The sequence below is a fragment of the Eimeria necatrix genome, genomic scaffold (assembly GCF_000499385.1).
Source record: "Eimeria necatrix Houghton genomic scaffold, Enh_scaff653, whole genome shotgun sequence".
Classification (NCBI taxonomy): Eukaryota; Apicomplexa; class Conoidasida; order Eucoccidiorida; family Eimeriidae; genus Eimeria; species Eimeria necatrix.
The window spans coordinates 1-21,277 of NW_013654496.1; the positions used below are offsets into that span (position 1 = coordinate 1).

The following is a 21,277-nucleotide window of genomic DNA, read 5'->3' on the forward strand; positions in this document are numbered from 1 at the left end:
GTGCTCAGTCCGCTGCTGCTGCTGCTGCTGATGATGATGATGATGATGTTGCTGTTGCGGAGGGTGGCGCTGGTGCTGCTGGAGGCGGTGGCGAGGTGCTGGTGCTGCTGAGTTTGCTGTTGCTGCTGCTGCTGCTGCTGCTGCTGTGGGAGCGCCTGACGGATTTGCTGCTCCATTCTGCTGCTGCTGCTGCTGCTGCTGCTGCTGCTTGCAGACCCTTCAGTGCAGCAAATAGACCCGCATGCACTTGCTGCAGCAGATGGGGCCTCGACATTTACCATCCCCAACGCCCACAACAGACTTGCGCAGCAGCGGGCGCAGCAGCAGCAAGCCAAGACTGCTGCTGCTCCAGCTGCTGCAGCGGCGGCCGCTGCTGCTGCTCCAGCAACAGCAGCAGCTGCTGCTGTCGCTGCTGCTGCGGCTCCAGCTGCTGTGAAGGCGGCAGCAGAAACGCGAGAGAAAGACTCGACAGGAAGCACACAAGCTGTTGCTGCTGCTGTTGCAACAACAGCAGCAGCAGCAGCAACACAAGGGGCCATTGCTGCAACCGGCGCCAGCAGCACGCTGCCTCCAGCAGCAGCAGCAGCAGCAGCGGCCACTGCAGCAGCAGCTGCTGCTGCAGATGCCGCGCGCGCGTCGGCTGCTGCTGCGCAAGCAGCAGCAGCGGCAGACGAAAGCAGCAGCCGGTCTAAGCAGTCCCAGACAGGCCAGCCGCATGCAGCAGCAGCAGCAGCAGCAGCAGCAGCAGCAGAGCAGCACGATGCTGCTGCTGAGCGGCACACCCCAACGCCTGCTGCTCCTGCTGCAGGCGTTGCTGCAGAGACGGCAGCGACTGCGAAGGAGACAGCAAAAGCAGCAGCAGCAGCAGCACACTCCGCCGCAGCTGTGGCCCAGGCTGCTGCTGCTGCTGCTGCCCTGCATGCAGCAGCAACAGATGAAGCTTTTGCTGCAGTGCAGAGGGGACCCACTGGCGACAGCGGGGGCAAGAAACCCAGCCAGCTCGAGCAGCAGCAGCAGCAGCAGCAGCAGCAGCAGCAGCAGCAGCAGAACCCTGGTGCGGCTTCGGCTGCAGGCGCTGCAGCAGCTACTCTGGCAGCTGCAGCAACTCGAACCCCCACGCCGACAAGCGCTGCTGCTCCTGCAGCAGCAGCAGCAGCAGCAGCAGCAGCAGCATTAGCAGCACCCGCAGCAGCGACAGCAGCACCAGCGAAACCACAAACAACAGCAGCCGCGGGAGCAGCAGCAACAGGAGCTGCTGCTGCAGCTGCTGCTGCCTTGTCTGCAAAAACAAATGCTGCTGGCGCACCATCCAGCAGCAGCAAACCACCAGGTAGCTGAGGGACTGCTGCTGCTGTTGCTGCTGCTCTGTGCTGCTGCAGCAGCAGCAGCTGCTGCTGCTGCTGCTGCTGCTGCTGCTGGCTCGAAGGAGGGATGAGCGCAGCTGTTTTTTTGCAGCGTGCACCACTTGACCTGCTTTTAGGGTTTAGGGTTTGTTCTTAGTGGGCAGGGATTTGAGGGTTTGCAAACCCTCGGCCTAGGGTTTAGGGTTTGGTCTCTCCAGTCGAGGGTCAAGGGTTTGCTTTTACTTGCAACTGTTTAGGGTTTAGGGTTTAGGGTTTAGGGCCACTTCATTTCAAATCTGTTGCTACCGCTTTTTAAGGGTTTAGAATTCCTCTTTCGGCTTTCACTATCTGATCGTTTAGGGTTTAGGGTTTAGGGTTTAGGGTTTAGGGTTTCGAGGGATGCTTACGTTTGTTGTTCACAGCGCATGAAGCGCAAAAGCGGGGTGGCATTCATAACGAGGGTTTAGGGTTTGGGAAGTGGTGAGGGTTTAGGGTTTTGGACTATGGCTTAGGGGCAATTTAGAGAGTGTCTCTGAGGGGCTTACTAAACGGTTTAGGGTTTAGGGTTTAGGGTTTAGGGTTTAGGGTTTAGCAGCAAGATCGTAAAGACTCTAGGCGCTGTTCATGTTTGTTTATTCGAAGCTGCCAAAACCCTAAACCCTAAATCTAATGCATGCTTTCATAAGCTGACCTCTAAACCTCTCATCTGCGCTTTGAAATTTCAGGGTTTAGGGTTTAGGGTTTAGGGTTTAGGGTTTGGGGTTTATTACTCTTAGTGGCTCAGGGCCCACGACTTCATTCTTTCTTCACACATCAACAGCAGGACGGATTTTATTTAGCATTATTATTATTCACATAACATTCATTTAGGGTTTAGGGTTTAGGGTTTAGGGTTTAGGGTTTTAGCCTCATAAAATAATTATTATTTCAAGCCCTAAACCCTAAACAGCAAACCCTAAACCCTAATTTGACTTTGCAGCAGTTAGTGGGTTCCGCCTCGGGCGGCGTTCAGAAGCAAAGGGGTTTAGTGCCTAGGGTTTAGGCACTAGGGTTTAGGGTTTAGGGTTAAGGGTTTAGGGTTTAGGGTTCAATTTTGGAGAGGATTCAAAATGAGTGCAGCACTGGCTAGGGTTTGCTCTCGTTGGGTATTTTCTGCCAGACTTGGCTGTTGAGGGTTTTTTTGATGTGGTCGTGAAACCCTAATTTAGGGTTTGCGCTGCAGCTGACTGGGTTTGTATGGTAGATTTCAAACCCTGATTTAGGGTTTGTGTAACAGCGGAGGGGGATTCTATGGCATAGTGTTAAAACCCCGATCAGGGTTTGTGCTGCAGCTGAGTGCGCTTCTACAGTCGTTCCAAAACCCTGATTAAGGGTTTGTGCTGCGGCTGAATGAGCCTGTATGGCATAGTCTAGAAACCCTGATTTAGGGTTTGGAACGCAGCCGAGGACTCAATGCCTAAAGTAGGGCTTAGCAACTTAAACCACCATGAGGGTTTTGAAAGTGTTCAATGCTCCTATGCTCCTCAATTAGGGTTTAAAGCCCTCAAACCCTGGATTTAGGGTTTAGGGCCCTCAAACCCTCGATTTAGGGTTTAGAGCCCTCAAACCCTCGATTTAGGGTTTAGAGCCCTCAAACCCTCAAAAAGGGAAATGGTTTGTTCGAAATGTTTGACTGGGTAATAAAAGAGCCATTTGCTGCCCCCTGGCCGAGTGGATTTTTCTGAATTTTTTCCTGCGATTAAAACCCTTTTTTAGGGTTTGGCTTCAAGTCTCAAACCCTCGTCGTGGGGCGGCTAGGGTTTGACTTCGCGTCTCAAACCCTCTTTGGGACTTTTGGCGAAATAAAAAAGATTTGCAACTTTGGAAACATTTCAATTTTTAAATTCAAATGATGCATTTTAAAAGGGTTTGGGATTTGCAAAATGGCAAAATGCCTTTATAACGGCCCCTCTAGGGTTTAGGGTTTAGGGTTTATGGCGTCTCCTCTAGGGTTTAGGGTTCAGGGTTTATGACGTCTCCTCTAGGGTTTAGGGTTTAGGGTTAAGCGCTGCGTTAGGCCTAAAGCGTCTAGCTGACGGCCAGAGGCTCAGATGTAGGGTTTGGAGCTGTAAACCCTAATTTAGGGTTTACGATCTAGCGCTCGAAAAATAAAGTTTAAGACCAAATTCCACAAAGTTGGTGTCCCCGATGAAATTTTGAGGGATTAGGGTTTAGGGTTCACCAGCTACGCAGTAGTGTTTGCTGCTGCTGCTGCTGCTGCCGCTACTGCTGCTGCTGCTGATAGTAGAGCTGCTGCTGCTGCTGCTCCTGCGCCTTTGTGCATACTTTATTCGTTCCTGCTTTCTGCTGCTGCTGCTATTATTGCTGCTGCTGCTGCTGCTGCTGCTGCTGCTGTTGCTGCTGCTGTTGCTGCTGCTGCTGTTGCTGCTGCTGCTGCTGCTGTTGCTGCTGCTGTTGCTGCTGTTGCTGCTGCTGCTGCTGCTGCAGCTCACTCGTCATCGTCAGCATCCGCATCATCAGCATCGCCATCCTCTGCGTCTGCAGCAGCAGCAGCAGCAGCAGCAGCAGTTTCTGCAGCAGCAGCAGCAGCAGCAGTTTCTGCAGCACTTTCTTTGATTCGGAAAACAATTCTTCCTTTGTCGGGAGAAATGGGATTTGTTTCCACCACAACGAAGTCGTGGAGGTGTACGTACACCCGGCTTATCCGCAGCTTCCCGCTTAGACCACAAATTAGGGTTTTGTTTTTCAAACCCTCGGGGGCCCCCAGGGGGCCCCCAAACGCGGGGCAGAGGCCTGCTGCTGCTGCTGCTGCTGCTCTTGCTGCTGCTGCTGCTTCCAGCTGCACTTTGAACCAGCCCCCAGGCAAGCAAGACACCACCCGGCCCGCCAGACTCAGACAGTCGCGGTTCTTCTTGCTGCTGCTGCTGCTGCTGCTGCTGCTGCTGCTGCTGCTGCTGCTGCTCTGCCGCCCTTTGCGCCGTTTAGAGGGGGGTGGCCCCTTCGCAAACAGCGGGGGTGGGCCCCCGGGGGCCCCTGGGGGGCCCCCGGGGGCCCCCCAGGGGCCCCCAGAAGCGCGCATAATAAACCCCGGAGAGGGTACGGGGGGCCCCCGGGGGGCCCCCCTGCTGGGGGCCCCCTGGGGGGCCCCCCTGGGGGCCCCCAGGGGGCCCCTGATGAAGGGGGCCCCCAAATGGTGTTCTGCTTGGGGGGGTTTTAAAGCTGAGGAAATAAAAATGGAATAGAAAAAGAGAAGTGCAAACTGAGAAGTAAAAAGGCCGCGAAATGGTTTAGCTGCAGAAAGGGGGGCCCCCATGAAGGCCCCAGGGGTTGGCGGAAATGATCTATTTTTATGTTTTTTGAATTGTTTTTTGATTATTTTAAATTAAAATAATTAAATAAATAAACTCCAATTAAATACACGCAGAAAGAGCTCCTTGGGAGCCTCTGGCAAGGCATAGAAGGGCCCCCCGCCCTAAACCCTAACCCTAAACCCTAAACCCTAGACTGCAAACCCTAAACCCTAATCCACCTTTTCTTCATTAGCAACGGAAACTCCACTTAAATAAATACAAAATAGATCTAAAAATGCATTTTAAATTTAAATAAATGCAAATTAATTTCTTCTTTTGTCGCTTTTAGCAGAAAGCCTTTCTTTGCATCGATTGCGACACCAACTCTTAAACCCTAAACCCTAAACCCTAAACCCTAAACCCTAAATCGTAAGCCTCAAGCCATAAGCCGCAAACCCTTTGATTTTGCTGTGAAATTAAAGGCCAGACAAGAGGTGGCAGTATGGGTCCTGTTGGCCCTAAACCCTAAACCCTAAACCCTAAACTCTAGGAGCTGGTCTCAAGTACAAAACCCCAAAAATAAAACCCCAATTAATGGAACCCCTCTCTTATCTTCTGCTGCTGCTCCCAAAGCTTCAGCGTCAGGTATGAACTGCTGCTTCTCATTCCACCAAAAGCTCAGGGCTTAGGGTTTAGGGTTTAGGGTTTAGGGTTTAGGGTTTAGGGTTTGGGAATCCGAGCTACCCCGTTAGCTTCGGCAAAACAGAAGCTACCTGCAGCTCCCAACAGTTGTGGCATCTAGCCTTGGCTAGCTACAGCTAGCTGTGGCTAGCTGGGCGTAAGTATAGCTAGCTGTAGCTAGCTCTGGCTAGTCATGGCTAGCTATGACTGGCCATGGCTAGCTGTGGCTAGCTAGCTGTGTCTAGATACAGCTAGCCACTGTAGTTTTCTGTGGCTATTTGAGCCCAGTTGCAGCTAGCTGTGGCTAGCTGTGGCTAGCTATGGCTAGCTGTGGCTAGCTATGGCTAGCAACGGCAAGCCGTGGCTAGCGGCTACTATCTATGGCTAGCTGTGGCTATCTCTGGCTAGCTGTGACTGCCAATGGCTAGCCGTGGCTATCACTGGCTTGCTGTGACTAAGTATGGCTAGCTCTGACTACCTATGGCTAGCTGTAGCTAGCTATGGCTAGCTGTGGCTAGCTAATGCTAGCTGTGGCTAGCTGTGGCTAGCTATGGCTAGCTGCTGGCTCGTTCCACACAGGATTGTATAATCATATTCAAGCTTGAAAGCCAGAATGAGCAGCAGCAGCTAGCCACAGCTAGCCACAGCTAGCCACAGCTAGCCACAGCTAGCCACAGCTAGCCACAGCTAGCCACGGCCTGTTACAAGTAGACGCAGCTAGCCAAAGCTAGCCACAGCTAGCTGCAAGCAGCCAGAGCTAAGCCCAGCTAGCCACAGCAAGCCACAGCTAGCCATAACAAGTCGCAGCTAGCCGCAGCTCGCAGCAGCTGGCTGCTGCAGCTAGCTGCTGCAGCTAGCTGCTGCAGCTAGCTGGTGCAACAGCAGATGGCCTGGCCCTGAGTGACCAGAGCTAGCTAGCCGCGGCGTTTAGCTGCTGCAGGACAGCATTGTTCCCTGCCCCACAAACGCTGCCACGCAGCAGCAGCAGCAGCAGCAGCAGCTGCTGCTGCTGCTGCTGCTTTTGCTGGAGCAGCAGTAGCTGCTGATGCTGCAGCAGCAGCAGCGGCAGGTGCAGCAGCTGGCTGGGGAAGCTGAAGCAGCAGCAGCTCCTGGGTGTTTGCTGCTGCTGCTGCTTCTGAACAAGAAGTGTCTCTTTGCGATTGAGTAAATGGCCAACCAAGTAATTAATTAAATGAATAAAAATTAATTAATTAATTAATTAATTAATTAATTAATTAATTAATTAAATTAATTAATTAATTAAATTAATTAATTAATTAATTAAATTAATTCACTTAATCTTCCATCCACTGGTCAGCGTCCGCCCCCACCACTCGAACGACCCTAAGAACAGCAGCAAACAGCAGCAGCAGCAGACGCCGCTCGCCCTCAGCAGCAGCAGCAGCAGCAGCAGCAGCAGCAGCAGCAGCAGCAGCAGCAGCAGCGGCAGCAGCAGTAGTGGAAGCATCAGCGAGAGTGGCGTAGGGGTGAGCAGCACGAGAAGCAGCAGCAGCAAAAGCCTTCAAGCGCACAAACACCCCAACAAGAACAAGAACGACAGCAACAGCAGCAGCAGCAGCAACAACAGCAGCAGCAGCAGCAGCAGCAGCAGCAGCAGCAGCAGGAGTTGGTTGCGTTGAGACCTGTCTCCTTCGTTTTCGGAGTCGGAGGCGAAGAGCGCGGCAGCGTCGTCAGGCGGCGTTGCTTCCGGCTGCGCCGTTTGCGCGTCTGCTGCTGCAGCAGCACTGCTGCTGCTGCTGCTGCTGCTGCTGCTGCTGCTGCTGCTGCTGGTGGATTCGTCGGGTTCCGTGAAGAAGGCCTCTGCTTCCTCGGGTGTGGGGTTTTGGAGAAAGGCGAAGTAGGTCTCTGGGGAGTCGGGGCTGAAAGTGTGGGGTTTGTCCCTAAGGCGCAGCAGCTGCTGCTGCAGCAGCTGCTGCTGCTGCTGCACCTGCTGCAGCCGCTGCTGCGTCTGCTGCGCCTCCGCAGCCGTGGGCAGCAGCTGCGCAGCCCCCCCGGGGGCCTCCCGGAGGAGACAGTTGAGGGCCTTTTTCAGCAGTTTGAGCTTTTTGTTGCGGGCCCTTTGCTGCGCAGTTTGCTGCTCCTGCTGCAGCTGCTTCTTCTCGCGAAAAGCTTCAAATTGATCCGCCAAAGTCTGCGGAGACTTTAATTGCAACTTCAAAAGAGACAAATATAACTCCGAAAGAACTATCCCCGAACTCCACAAACTCTCGTCAAACAAATAAAGTGTCTCCGTCTGCTCCTCGCGAGTCATCCGCCCCACCACCTTCTCCAACTCCTCCAAACGCGCCGCTGAAAACAGCGCCAAAAGGAGACACTTTGGGAGATTTAAGGAGACAGTTTTTGGGATAAAAGGAGACAGTTTGGGGGGTGGAAGGAGACACTTTGGGGGGGGGAAGGAGACAGTTTGGGGATGAAGGAGACAGCTTTGGGGGGATAAAAGGAGACACTTTGGGGGTGAAAGGAGACAGTTTTTGGGATAAAAGGAGACGCTTTGGGGGGGGAAGGAGACACTTTGGAGGGGATAAAAGGAGACACTTTGGGGATAAAGGAGACAGTTTTGGGGGGATAAGAGGAGACACTTTGGGAGGTGGAAAGAGACACTTTGGGAGGAATAGGAGGAGACACTTTGGGGGGTGAAAGGAGACACTTTTGGGGATAAAGGAGACAGTTTTGGGGGGTTAAAAGGAGACACTTTTGGGGATAAAAGAGGCACTTTTGGGGATAAAGGAGACACTTTTGGGGAAATAAAAAAAGACACTTTGGAATAAAGGAGACTTTTGGGGATAAAGGAGACAGTTTTGGGGATAAAGGAGACAGTTTTGGGGATAAAGGAGACACTTTTGGGGAGATAAAAGGAGACACTTTGGAGGTGAAAGGAGACACTTTGGGGTGGAAGGAGACGCTTTGGAGTGAAAGGAGACACTTTGGAGTGAAAGGAGACACTTTGGGGATAAAGGGGACACTTTGGAGACAGTTTTTGCGGCTAAGGGAGACAGTTTGTGTGGCTAAAAGGAGACACTTTTGTAAGAAGGAGGAGACACTTTTGTGGGCAAAGGGAGAGAGTTTATGTAAGCGAAAGGAGACACTTTTGCGGCAAAAGGAGACAATGTTCGTAAGCAAACGGAGACACTTTTGTGGGCAAAAGGAGGCACTTTTTGTAGACGAAAGGAGACAGTTTGTGAGACAAAAGGAGACACTTCTGTTAGCGAAAGGAGACAGTTTGTGCAGTTAAACGGAGACACTTATGTGGACAAAAGGAGACAGTTTATGTGGTCAAAAGGAGACACTTTTCAAGTCGAAAGGAGACACTTTGGGGTTGAAGGGAGACAGTTTCTGTAAGCAAAGGAGACAGTTTATGTGGTTAAAAGGAGACAGTTTCTGTGGTTAAAAGGAGACAGTTTGTGTAGTTGAGAGGAGACACCTTATTTAATTAAAAGGAGACACTTTTGTATTCAAGGGAACAGTTAATATAATTAAAATGAGACCCTTTATGTAGTTAAAAGGAGACACTTTTGCGTAAAAGGAGACGGCTTTACATTAAAGGAGACACCTTTATATAAAAGGAGACAGTTTTAGAGACAGCTATATATGAAAGGAGACACTTTTGGGGCCAGTCTTGAATAAAAGGAGACAGTTTTATGTTGAAGGAGACAGTTGGAGATAAAGCAGCCGAAAGGAGACACTTTTGTGTGGAAGGAGACAGTTATGGGTGGAAGGAGACAGTCGTATATTAAAGGAGACAGTTAGAGATTAAAGCAGATAAAAGGAGACAGTTCGAGACGCAAGGAGACACTTTTCTATTTAACTTATATATAAAGGAGACAAAAGGAGACAGTTATATAAATGAGACAAAAAGAGACAGTTGTATATAGAGAAGATAAAAGGAGACAATTATATATGGAGGAGATAAAAGGAGACAGCTATATACAGAAGAGACAAAAGGAGACAGTTGTATAATGTACAAAGGGGACAAAAGGAGACACTTTTGTATAAAAGGGGACACTTCAAGATGAAACGAGACAGAAGGAAACACTTATATCTAAAAGACAAAAGGAGACATTTGGAGGTGAAAGGAGACAGTTGGAGACAAAAGGAGACATTTAGATGTAAAAGGAGACAGTTAGATGTGGAAGGAGACAGTCAAAAATAAAAGGAGACAGTTGGAGATAGTAAGGGGAGAGATGAAGACAAAAGGGGACAGTTAAATGTAAAAGGAGACAGTTGAATATAGAAGGAGAGGGGAAATCTAAAAGGAGACAGTTGGAGATAAAAGAAGACAGTTGGAGACAAAAGGGGACAGTTAAATATAAAAGGAGACAGTGAGATAATGAGGGACAAAAGGGAATAATTTGGAAAAGAAGAAAAGATAAAAGGAGACAAAAAGGCCCTCGTGGAGTCACAACGCATGCAAGGAGACAAAAGAAGATAAAAGGAGACAAAAGGAGACAGCGAGGGATAGTAAGAGATAGTAAGAGACAGCAAGAGATAGTAAAAGATAAAAGGAGATAAAAGGAAATAAAAGGAAAAAAAAGAGACTAAAGAAGACAGTAAGGAATAGTAAGAGATAGTGAGAGATAAAAGGAGATAAAAGGAGACAAAAGGAGACAAAAGGAGACAAAAAAGAGACAAAAAGAGACAAAAAAGAGACAAAAAGAGACAAAAGGAGACAAAAGGAGACAAAATGAGACAAAAGGAGACAGAAGGAGACAAAAGGAGACAGTTAAGGATAGTAAGAGATAGTGGGAGATGGGAGGAGACAGGAGGAGACAAAAGGAGACAGTGAGAGATGGAAGAAGACGGGAAGAGACAAAAGAAAAAAGGAGACAAAAGGAGACAGTGAGAGATAGATGAAAATAATAAGAGATGAAAGGAAAAAAAGATAAAAGGAGACAGTGAGAGATTGAAGGAGACAAAAGGAGACAGTGGGAGGTCGGGAGAGACAGAAAGAGACAGAAAGAGACAGTAGGAGACAAATAGGAGACAGTGAGAGATAAAAAGAGACAAAATAAGAGACAGTGAGATAAAAGGAGACAAATAGGAGACAGTAAAAGAAAAAAGGAGACAGATAAGAGACAGTAAGAGATAAAAGGAGACAAAGTAAGAGACAGTAGAAGGTAAAAGGAGACAAAATAAGAAACACTAAGAGATATAAGGAGACAAATAGGAGACAGTAAAAGATAAAAAGAGACAAATAAGAGATCAAAGGAGACAAATAGGAGACAGTAAGAGACAGTAAGAGAGAGTAAAAGAGAGTAAAAGACAGTGAGAGACAAAAGGAGACAATAAGAGACAGCAAGAGACAGGAGGAGACAGTAGGAGGAGACAGTGAGGGGCAAAAGGAGACAATTAAAAGACAACTGGATATAACAGGAGGCTAGAGGAGGGAAAGAGACAATAAGAAGAAAAGGAAATAAACGGAAATAAAGGGACATAAAAGGAAATACAAGATAAGAAAACAAAAGGAAATAAAAGGAAATAAAAAGAGACACCAGGAAATAAAAGGAAATTAAAGGAAATAGAAGGAATAAAAAGAAATAAAAGGAAATAAAAGGAGACAACAGGAAAAAGGGGGAATTAAAAGGAAATAAAAGGAGATAAAAAAGACAAAAGGAGACAAAAGGAGACACATGGGGGAAAAAGATAAAAAGGGGAAAAAAGGAACAAAGAAAAAAAGGGGAAAAGGCAAAAAGAGACAAATTAAAGAAGAAGGGATAAATAAAAAGCAGAAGGGGAAAATGGAGCAAAAGGAGACAAAAAGAGACAAAATGGAAACAAAAAGGAATTAAAAATGCAAAGAAGAGACAAAAAGAGACAACAAAGAGACAATACGGATATAATAAAGAGAGAAACCGGAGCCGAAAAGAGACAAAAAGGAGACAAAAGAGAGACAAAAAGAGACGAAAAAGAGACCAAAAGAGACCAGAAAGAGAGACAAAAAGAGACCAAAAAGAGACAATAAAGGGACAATAAAGAGACAATAAAGAGACAATAAAGGGACAATAAAGAGACAATAAAGAGACAATAAAGAGACAATAAAGAGACAAAAAAGGGACAATAAAGAGACAATAAAGAGACAATAAAGAGCCAATAAAGATCCAAAAGGAGACAAAAGGAGACCCAAAAGGAGACCCAAAAAAAACCGCAAAGGAGACAAAGTGTGTCTGTGCGCACTGGTATCCTCGTCGGGTTCCGTGTCGGAGTGCGCGCTTTCTCCGCTGCTGCTGCTGCTGCTGCTGCTGCTGCTGCTGCTGCTGCTGCTGCTGCGCTGCAGTGTCTCCTTTTTCACTCTCTGCTGCCAGTTTTTGAAGGCCGAGTTGACCGCGAGAGTCCCCCGGGCCCTGACGAGCTGTCTCCGAATTTCTGTCTCCTTTTGTCTCCGACTCTGCTGCTGCAGCGACCAGTCCAGCAGCTGGCTGAGGTCTCCGCGGGCGAGGGCCCCGAGGGAGGCGCTGCTGCTTTGTGTCTCTTCTTCTATTTTAGAAAAAGAAAGTCCAAGTCTTAATGCAAACTCCAAAAAAGATCCGGGGACAACTTCGAGTCTCAAGTGGACCACTGCGAGGCCCAGGGCCTCCCCGAGGACCTTGAGAAAGTAGCTGCGTTCTTCGTAGTTTATCCCCCTCCTGCTGCTGCTGCTGCTGCTGCTGCTGCTGCTGCTGCTGCTGCTGCTGCTGCTGCTGCTGCTGCTGCGGGGGCGCAGCAGGCGCGCGAGGGCCCCCTTGCGGCGAGCGGCGAGTAACTCGATTGTCTCCTCGCGGTTGTTGAAAAGCACGAGGGGTTCTTTGGCTTTTCTTTTTTCGGAAAGCGCCGCGAGGGTTTGGAAAAGGAGACCCAAGAACGGAACCCTAAAAAAGGGTTTGGTGGCCCGCACGTTGTCGAAGTAGGCGAAGGCCAGGTTCAGCAAAACCTCCAACAAAAAGAAAACCACCGGCACCAAAACCACCACCAACAACGCCAAATTCACTGTCCCAGAGAAACCCCCGCCCAGAATCAACTGCAAACCACAAATTAGGGTTTAGGGTTTAGGGTTTAGGGTTTAGGGTTTAGGGTTTAGGGCATTGGAGAGGGTTTAGGGTTTAGGGTTTAGAGTTTGGGGCATTCGAGAGGGAGAGAGATGAGGAGACGAAGCAGAGGGACAGAGAAGGAGACAAAAGTAATGAAAGGAGACAAAATAAATGAGAGGAGACAAAATAAATAAAAGGAGACAAAATAAATGAAAGGAGACAAAATAAATAAAAGGGGACAGATAAGGAGACACAAAATGGGGGACAGGAAGGAGACAAATGGGGAGAGGAAAAAAGAGACAAGTGGGAGATAAGACAGAAACAGAAAGGGCAGAAAAGGAGACAAAAAGGAGACAAAAAGGAGACAAAAAGGAGACAAAAAGGAGACAAAAAGGAGACAAAAAAAGGACAAAACGGCGACAAAAAGGGGACAAATAAGGAGATAAAACGAGGCGACAAGGGGACAAAAAGAGACAGAAAAGAGACAGAAAGGAGACAAAAAAGGGACAGAAAGGGGAGAAAGAATGAGACAAAAAGGAGACCAGAAGGAGACAAAAAGGAGACAAAAAGGAGACACAACGAAGACAAAAAGGGGAAAAAAAGGAGACAAAAAGGAAATAGGAAGGACACAAAAAGGGAATAGAAGGGGGACAAAAAGGAGACAAAAAGGGGCCAAAAGGAGGACAAAAAAAGGACAAAAAGGGGACAAAAAGGGGACAAACGAGCAGATGAAAACGAGGCAACAAGGGGACAAAAAGAGACAAAAAGGAGACACAAAACGGGACACAAAAGGGACAAAAAAGAGACAAAAAATAGACAAAAAGGAGAGAAAAAGGAGACACAAAAGGGACAAAAAGGAGACACAAAAAGACACAAAAGGGACAAAAAGGAGACACAGAGCGACAAAATGGAGGCAAAAAGGAGACACAAAGGAGACACAAAGGAGACACAAACGGGACAAAAAGGAGACACAAAAGGGACAAAAAGGAGACACAAAAGGGACAAAAGGAGACCAAAAGGGGACCAAAAGGAGACCAAAAGGAGACCAAAAGGAGACCAAAAGGAGACCAAAAGGAGACCAAAAGGAGACCAAAAGGAGACAAAGAGGAGACAAAAAGGGGACACAAAAGGGACAAAAAGGAGCTAAAAAGGAGACAAAAAGGAGACAAAAAGGAGACAAAAAGGAGACAAAAAGCGACAAAATGGAGGCAAAAAGGAGAGAAAAAGGAGACAAAAAGGAGACAAAAAGGGCCAAACTGACCCCGACGGTGCAGCAGGCGAAAGTCCAAATGGCCATGCTGTGGTTTTCGAGGCGATCCAAAGTGGAGTAGTTTCTGAAGGAGACAAAAAAGGAGACAGTTGCAATAAAAGGAGACAGTTAAATTCAAGGAGACAGTTAAATTAAAGGAGGCGGTTAAATTAAAGGAGACAGTTAAATTAAAGGAGACAGTTATATTAAAGGAGACAGTTATATTAAAGGAGACAGTTATATTAAAGGAGACAGTTGCAATTAGAGGAGACAGATAAATTAAAGGAGACAGTTGCAATTAAAGGAGACAGTTAAATTAAAGGAGACAGTTAAATTAAAGGAGACAGTTAAATTAAAGGAGACAGTTGAGTTAAAGGAGACTTAAAGGAGACAGTTGCAATTAAAGTTGCAATTAAAGGAGACAGATGCAATTAAAGGAGACAGATGCAATTAAAGGAGACAGATGCAATTAAAGGAGACAGTTGCAATTGAAGGAGACAGTTGCAATTATTTAAAGGGACTGGTGCAGTTAAAAGGGACTTAATGCCACTTGAAAGGGACTCGGGGGACTGACGGGATTAAAGGGATTAAAAGGGACAAAAAGAGACAAAAAAGACAAAAAAAGACAAAAAAAGACAAAAAAGAGACAAAAAGGGACAAAATGGGGCTGAGGTGGCTATATAGAGGAGACAGTCATTTATTAAAGGAGACAGTTATTTAAAGGAGACATTTATTTGAAGAAGACATTTATTTGAAGGAGACGGCGACTTAGAAAAGACAGTTATTTAAAGGAGACAGTTATTTAAAGGAGACATTTATTTGAAGGAGACAGTTATTTAAAGGAGACATATATTTGGAGAAGACATTTATTTGAAGGAGACAGTTATTTAAAGGAGACATTTATTTGAAAAGACATTTATTTAAAGGAGACATTTATTTGAAGGAGACTGTTATTTAAAGGAGACATTTATTTGAAAAGACATTTATTTAAAGGAGACATTTATTTGGAGGAGACATTTATTTGGAGGAGACATTTATTTAAAGGAGACATTTATTTGGAGGAGACATTTATTTAAAGGAGACATTTATTTGAAGAAGATTAGAATTGTTAAGAGAAAGCAACTAAGAGGCGAGGAAGGAGACATCTGGTTAAGGAGACACTTTCTTGAGGAGACAGTTTTAAAGGAGACAGTTTTAGAAGTTCATTTGTCAAGGAGACAAATTATCAAGGAGACAATTTGACAACTTGTTAAGGAGACACTTTATTAAAGAGACACTTTATTAAAGAGACACTTTATTAAAGAGACACCTTATTATAGAGACACTTTAGAGACAGTTAACTGGAGGACGTTTTATTGAGGAAACACCTTGTTAAAGAGACACTTTATTAAAGAGACACTTTATTAAAGAGACACTTTATTAAAGAGACACTTGGAAACACCTTGTTAAACAGACACTTTAATAAGGAGACAGTTTAATAGGGAGACACTTTGAAAAGAAACACTTTGAAAAGGAGACACTTTGCCAAGGAGACACTTTATTGAAGAGACACTTTGATAAGGAGACACTTAAGTGAAGAGACACTTTAACAAGGAGACACTTTATTGAAGAGCCACTTTAACAAGGAGCCACTTCATTATAAGGAGCCACTTTGAAAAGGAGACACAAAACAGAAGTGTCTCCTTGCCGTTTGTCGAAGGGCTGGCACTTGAGGTGGAGAATATTGAAGGCAATGGCGAGGGCAGTGGCAGCAGCAACAGTGGCAGAAGGGAGACTCTTGGAGACAAAAAAAGCAGCCGAGGAGACAACTAGAACTGCGAGTTTGCGGGCGAAAACGACTGTCTCCCAGAACCAGAACTGGCGCACAAAGCCGTTGTGGAGAAAGCCGAACTTGAGGCGAGTTTGTTTGCTGTTTAAGTTTTTTCTGTTGACAAAAAGAACCCAAAAGGCCCCCAAGGGGATCCCCACGCTCCATAACAACAACCCCACCACTCCGAGGAGGAAGAAGGGCAGGTAGGGACTCGAAGGAGACACTTCGCACTGCATGCTCATGGCGGCCGCCAGGAAGAACTTAGTCCCTCCTTGAGTGTCTCCAAACTCTATTCCCGTGCACTTGAGAAGAGACAGCATGTTGCGGGAAGTGGAAGTGTAGATGAAGAACCAAATGGTGACGAAGACGGGAGTCATGTCTTCGAAGAACTTGGAGAAGTGTCTCCAAAGTGTCTCCTCGGGAAGAGACACTTTGCGGAACATGAGGAAGAGTCTCTCTTCCTCGAGTTTGTCTCGGAGCTGCTGCGCCAGCGCCTGCAGCTGGAACTGCTGCGTCTGCTGCAGCAGCAGCAGCTGCCGCTGCGTCTGCTGCTGCTGCTGCTGCTGCAGTCTGGAGACCAGCAGGTACAGCAGCAGCGTGGCTGCTGCTGGCAGCGCCAGCGGCAGCAGCAAGTAAAACAACATGGAGTAGAAATATGTCTCCGAATAACTCAAGTGGAAGAGACTCCGGAGGAGACAGTCCACGGAGACCCACCGGGACTTGGAGGAGACACTCATCTGCTGCTGCACGTCGGACCGCAGCCGCAAAAACCAAGAAGGGACTCCAAGTGTCTCCAAATCCAACACTGTGAAGACCCACATGCAAGTCACGAAGTTGGAAGCAATTTTAATCACAACAGAATGAATGGACCTTCTGTTAAATCCCGCGGAGACATTCAAATAGGCCATCACCATGTTGAACAGCAGCAGCCCCAAGTAGTACAGAAAAAGGAGACACCCGTTTAGAGACACTTGGGGACAGACAGTGCAGAGTTCGCTCTCGAAGTTGTTGGAAAACCCCTCTTTGCATTCGCTGCACAAAAAGTCCCCCATTGTCTCCGCGCAAGTCCCTCCGTCTCTGCATGCGCCGGAGACGGGACACTTGAGGAACAGCCAGTCCCCAGGTGTCTCCAAACTGTCTCTGAGTTTCACGAGGAAGTAGTTCGCCTTCGGATAAGGCATTATGTGGTCTTCGCTGCTCACTGCTGCTGCTGCTGCGTCCGCTGCTGCGTCTGCTGCTGCTGCTGCTGCTGCTGCTGCTGCGGCGGCGGACGACCCCGAGGCCGCCGCTGCTGCTGCTGCTGCTGCTGCTGCTGCTGACGGCAGCTGCAGCAGCCGGGCCTGTGCTGCTGCTGTCAGGCCCCCCTCGCAAACCGCCCCCGAGGGACACAACTCGCAGCTGCTGCTGCTGCTGACATAAAATGTCCCCTTTTCGCAAAAGCACTGCTGCTGCTCCGTCATGCCCCGAAAACTTGTCGAAAAAACTCCACAAAGTCCATTGCAGTGAGAGTCTTGCACGGAGGACTTGTAGGACCCCGCGGGACAAGGCACGCACACCTTCCGCCTGCTGCTGCTGCTGCTGCTGCTGCTGCTGCTGCTGCTGCTGCTGCTGCTGCGGCTGCGGGGGGACGCCGGCGAGGAGGCAGACACCAACTCCAACGGGGACTCTTCGTAGCCGAAGAAGGCGTAGCCGCGGTCGCACAGGCCTGAGGAGACAGTTGGAAAGAGGAGACTGTTGGAAAGAGGAGACTGTTGGAAAGAGGAGACAGTTGCTAAAAGGAGACAGTTGGAAAGAGGAGACAGTTGGAAAGAGGAGACAGTTGGAAAGAGGAGACAGTTGTGAGGAGGAGACAGTTGTGAGGAGGAGACAGTTGTTAAAAAGAGACAGTTGTAAGGAGGAGACAGTTGCTGAAAGGAGACAGTTGCTAGGAGGAGACAGTTGCAGAAAGGAGACAGTTTAGTCTTTAAAGGAGACTCCCAGTTTTCGACTAAAAGCGACTTTTAAGTTGAACACGGAGGCTTTATTTGAAAGGAAGAAAGAGGTTGGAGAGGAGACAGAAAAGGAGACAAAAATGGAGACAGACAGGAGAGGCAGGAGAGCCAAAAAAAAGAAAAAAAATAGAAGAAATTCAAACCAAAGGAGACAGTAAAAGGAGACAGGAGACACTTGTTGGCGAGTTAAAGAAGACAAAGAAGGAGAGTCTTTCTGGAAGCTAATGGGAGACAGAGTGAAGACAGAAAGGAGACAAAAGGAGACAAAAGGAGACAGTTTACTGGGACTTGGAAGGAGACAAAAGGAGACACTTCCCAAGAAGGCCAAAAGGAGACAGCCACTTGGGACTCAAAAGAAACAGAAAAGACACCGTTTGAAAGCCAAAAGAAAGGAGACAAAAGGGAGACAAAGTGTCGACAAAAAGGAGACAAAAAGGAGACAAAAAGTCGAGAAAAATGAGACAAAAAGGAGACAAAAAGGAGACAAAAAGTCGACAAAAAGCCGACAAAAAGTCGAAAAAAAGTCGACAAGAAGGAGACAAAAAGGAGACAAAAAGGAGACAAAAAGCTGGCAAAAAGGAGACAAAAAATCGAGAAAAAGTCGAGAAAAAGGAGACAAAGAGTCGAGAAAAAGGAGACAAAACGTGGAGAAAAAGCCGAGAAAAAGTCGAGAAAAAGTGGAGAAAAAGGAGACAAAATGGAGACGAAGAGTCGAGAAAAGGAGACAGTGGCTGACAGTCTTCTGCGCTGGAGGGCGTGTCGAAGCCGGCGGTGATGCGGGTGTGGGGGGGGCAGTCCTGGGGCGGCATTGGAGTGTCTCCTTGACAAAGTGTCTCCTTTTGGCAAGGCAGGAAGCCCTGGGGACAAGCTGCAGCATCGAGGCAGGAGACAGTCTCCTGGGGGCAGCAGGAAGCAGCAGCAGCAGCGCAAAGTGTCTCCTTTTGGCCGCAGGCGAGGAAGCCGGGCGGGCAGCTGCCGCTGCTGCTGCAGGAGACAGTCTCCGCGGGGCAGCAGGAGACAGCAGCAGCAGCACAAAGTGTCTCCTTTTCGCAGGAGACAGTCCCTCCGGGACAGAAGCGGCGGGGGTCTCTGCATGCAACGCACTGCTTCAAAAGGGGACTGTAGAAGTAGCCTTTGCTGCAGAGACACTGCGCAGCAGCAGTGGCCCCTTGTGCTGCAGTCCCCGAGTTCTCGTCGCAGGCCCTGCAGCTGCTGTTGCCAAGTGTCTCCTTGTAGGTGTTGACGGGACAAAGGAGACACCCCTTGGTCTCCTCCGCTGCTGCTGCTCCTGCTGCTGCTGCTGCTCCTGCTGCTGCTGCTGCTCCTGCTGCTGCAGCAGAGGAGGAGCGGTAGTAGTACCCAGGGCCGCAGACGCAGTCTGCTGCTGCTGCTGCTCCTGCTGCTGCTGTTGTCATCGAAAGGGGACACTTCACCAGCCCCCGCTCCACGCCTGTCTCCTTGTCCAGGCCCCCGGGGCAGTAGTAACCCACGGGACACTTCTGCACCAAACAAACCCCACACCAGGAGACACTTTGGAGACACTTTTGGAGACAGAAGTGGAGACACTTTGGAGACAGAAGTGGAGACAGAAATGGAGAAAGAAATGGAGAAAGAAATGAAGAAAGAAATGGAGAAATTTGGAGAAATTTGGAGACATTTGGAGACATTTGGACAAAACTGGATAAATTTAGAGACAGAATTGGAGACAGAATTGGAGACAGAATTGGAGACAGAGTTGGAGACAGAGTTGGAGACAGAAATGGAGACAGAATTGGGAGAGAATTGGAGACAGAATTGGAGACAGAATGGGAGACAGAAAGTAAACCCTAAAAAAGGGTTTGGCGGACAGTGCAGATCTGGGAGTCGGGGTCTCTGAACTCTCCGGGCTCGCAGACGCAAAGAGACACCGAGTCTGCTGCTGCTGTCTCCGTGAGCGCCCCCAGGGGACAGGAGACAGGCCAGCTGTTGGAGACAGTGTCTTTGAAGGTCCCCTGAGGCACGGGGAGACACTGCCCCACACTGTCTCCGCTCGCGAGCGATGGCGCGTAGCCCGCTCGGCAGCTGCGCGCATGCAGACAGGAGACAGAGGGGACTGAGGGGACAAAGGAGACAGAAAGGAGACAGAAAGGAGACAGAAAGGAGACAGAAAGGAGACAGGGGAGACTTTGGAGACAAAGGAGATATGAAGGGGACAAAGGAGACAGAAAAGGGGACAAAGGGGACACAAAAGGAGACAGAGGGGACTTTGGGGACAAAAGGAGACAGAAAGGAGACAGAGGGGACTGAGGGGACAAAAGGAGGCATGAAGGAGACACAGAAGGAGACAGAGGGGACTTTGGGGACAAACGGAGACAGAAAGGAGACAAAGGAGACACAAGAGGAGGCAGAGGAGGCTTTGGGGACAAAGGAGATATGAAGGAGACAAAGGAGACATAAAAGGAGACAAAGGAGACACAAAGGAGACAAAGGGGACACAGGAGGAGACAAAGAGGACTTTGGGGACAAAAGGAGACACTGGAGGGGCGGCGGAGGCTGGGGGCACAAAAGGAGACAGTCTCCGAAAAAAGGCACTTTTGGGGCTTTTCTGCATGCGCTGGGGACTCTGGGACTCGCAGCACTGCAACTGTCTCCTTTCCAACTGTCTCAACTGTCTCCTCCAACTGTCTCCTCCAACTGTCTCCTTTTAAACTGTCTCCTCCAACTGTCTCCTTTTGAACTGTCTCCGTTGGCTGTCTCCATTAAACTGCCTCCTCCAACTGTCTCCGTTCAAACTGTCTCCTTTAAACTGCCTCCTCCGACTGTCTCCTTTAAACTGTCTCCTTTAAACTGTCTCCTAAAACTGTCTCCTAAAACTGTCTCTTTAAAACTGTCTCTTTAAAACTGTCTCCTTAAAACTGTCTCCTTTAAACTGCCTCCTTTAAACTGTCTCCTCTAAACTGTCTCCTTCAAACTGTCTCCTTAAAACTGTCTCCAAAAGCTGTTAAGACTCTCTCCAGAGCTGCCTAAACTGTCTCCTCAAACTGTCTCCAAAGGCCCCCCAAACTGTCTCCAAACCTTCCAAAACTGTCTCCAAAACTGTCTCCAAAAGTCCTTAAAACTGTCTCCAAAAGCCGTTAAAACTGTCTCCAAAAGATGTTAAAATTGTCTCTAAAAGATTTTAAAACTGTCTCCAAAAGATGTTAAAACTGTCTCCAAAAGATGTTAAAACTGTCTCCAAAAGTCCTTAAAGCTGTCTCCAAATGCCGTTAAAACTGTCTCCAAAAGAAAAAACTGTCTCCAAAAGACGTTAAAACTGTCTCCAAAAGTCCCTAAAACTGTCTCCAAAACTGTCTCCAAAACTGTCTCCAAGAGCCGATCAAATAATTTCCAAAAGACGTTAAAACTGTCTCCAAAAGAAGTTAAACCTGTCTCCAAAAGTCCCTAAAACTGCCTCCAAAACTACTTCCAAAGTCCCTCAAACTACCTCCAAAACTATCTCCAAAACTATCTCCAAAACTATCTCCAAAACTGTCTCCAAAACTCCCAAAACTATCTCCAAAACCCTCTCCAAACTCTCTCCAAACTATCTCCAAACTTCTCCAAACTATCTCTCCAAACTATCTCCAACTATCTCCAAAACTCCCCAAAACTGTCTCCAAACTGTCTCCAAACTATCTCTCCAAACTGTCTCCAAACTATCTCCGAAACTCCCCAAAACTGTCTCCAAACTTCTCCAAACTTCTCCAAACTATCTCTCCAAACTATCTCTCCAAACTGTCTCCAAACTGTCTCCAACTGTCTCCAAAGTGTCTCCGATTGGTGGCTCACAGGCACTTGAGGGGGTGGTCGTTGGGGGCGTCGAGGGGCAGCGTGAGGGCCTCGGAGGGACACTTTTGTTTGGAGTCTCTGAAG

At 48.1% G+C, this 21,277-nt stretch overlaps 4 protein-coding genes across 4 annotated transcripts; 2 read left to right on the forward strand and 2 right to left on the reverse strand.

The window, feature by feature from the left end:
- On the forward strand, positions 1 to 1,338 carry ENH_00068810 (hypothetical protein, conserved; the record flags this gene model as incomplete). Its single annotated transcript, XM_013582454.1, has 2 exons — positions 1 to 72; positions 215 to 1,338. Coding segments are annotated over 2 exons (1,196 nt in total), but the record flags the coding sequence as incomplete, so codon positions are not given.
- Positions 1,339 to 3,701: 2,363 nt separating this feature from the next.
- On the reverse strand, positions 3,702 to 4,656 carry ENH_00068820 (hypothetical protein, conserved; the record flags this gene model as incomplete). Its single annotated transcript, XM_013582455.1, has 2 exons — positions 3,702 to 4,033; positions 4,098 to 4,656. The coding sequence occupies 2 exons, from the start codon at positions 4,654 to 4,656 to the stop codon at positions 3,702 to 3,704; spliced, it is 891 nt and encodes a 296-aa protein (XP_013437909.1).
- A 1,953-nt stretch (positions 4,657 to 6,609) lies between these two features.
- Positions 6,610 to 18,801, reverse strand: ENH_00068830 (kringle domain-containing protein, putative; the record flags this gene model as incomplete). The annotated part of the gene is made up of 6 exons (XM_013582456.1): positions 6,610 to 6,658; positions 6,958 to 7,624; positions 11,507 to 12,326; positions 13,598 to 13,670; positions 15,294 to 17,100; positions 18,123 to 18,801. The coding sequence occupies 6 exons, from the start codon at positions 18,799 to 18,801 to the stop codon at positions 6,610 to 6,612; spliced, it is 4,095 nt and encodes a 1,364-aa protein (XP_013437910.1).
- A 623-nt stretch (positions 18,802 to 19,424) lies between these two features.
- Positions 19,425 to 19,802, forward strand: ENH_00068840 (hypothetical protein; the record flags this gene model as incomplete). The annotated part of the gene is made up of 1 exon (XM_013582457.1): positions 19,425 to 19,802. One exon carries the CDS (start codon positions 19,425 to 19,427, stop codon positions 19,800 to 19,802), a length of 378 nt encoding a protein of 125 aa, XP_013437911.1.
- Between the last annotated feature and the right edge of the window lie 1,475 nt (positions 19,803 to 21,277).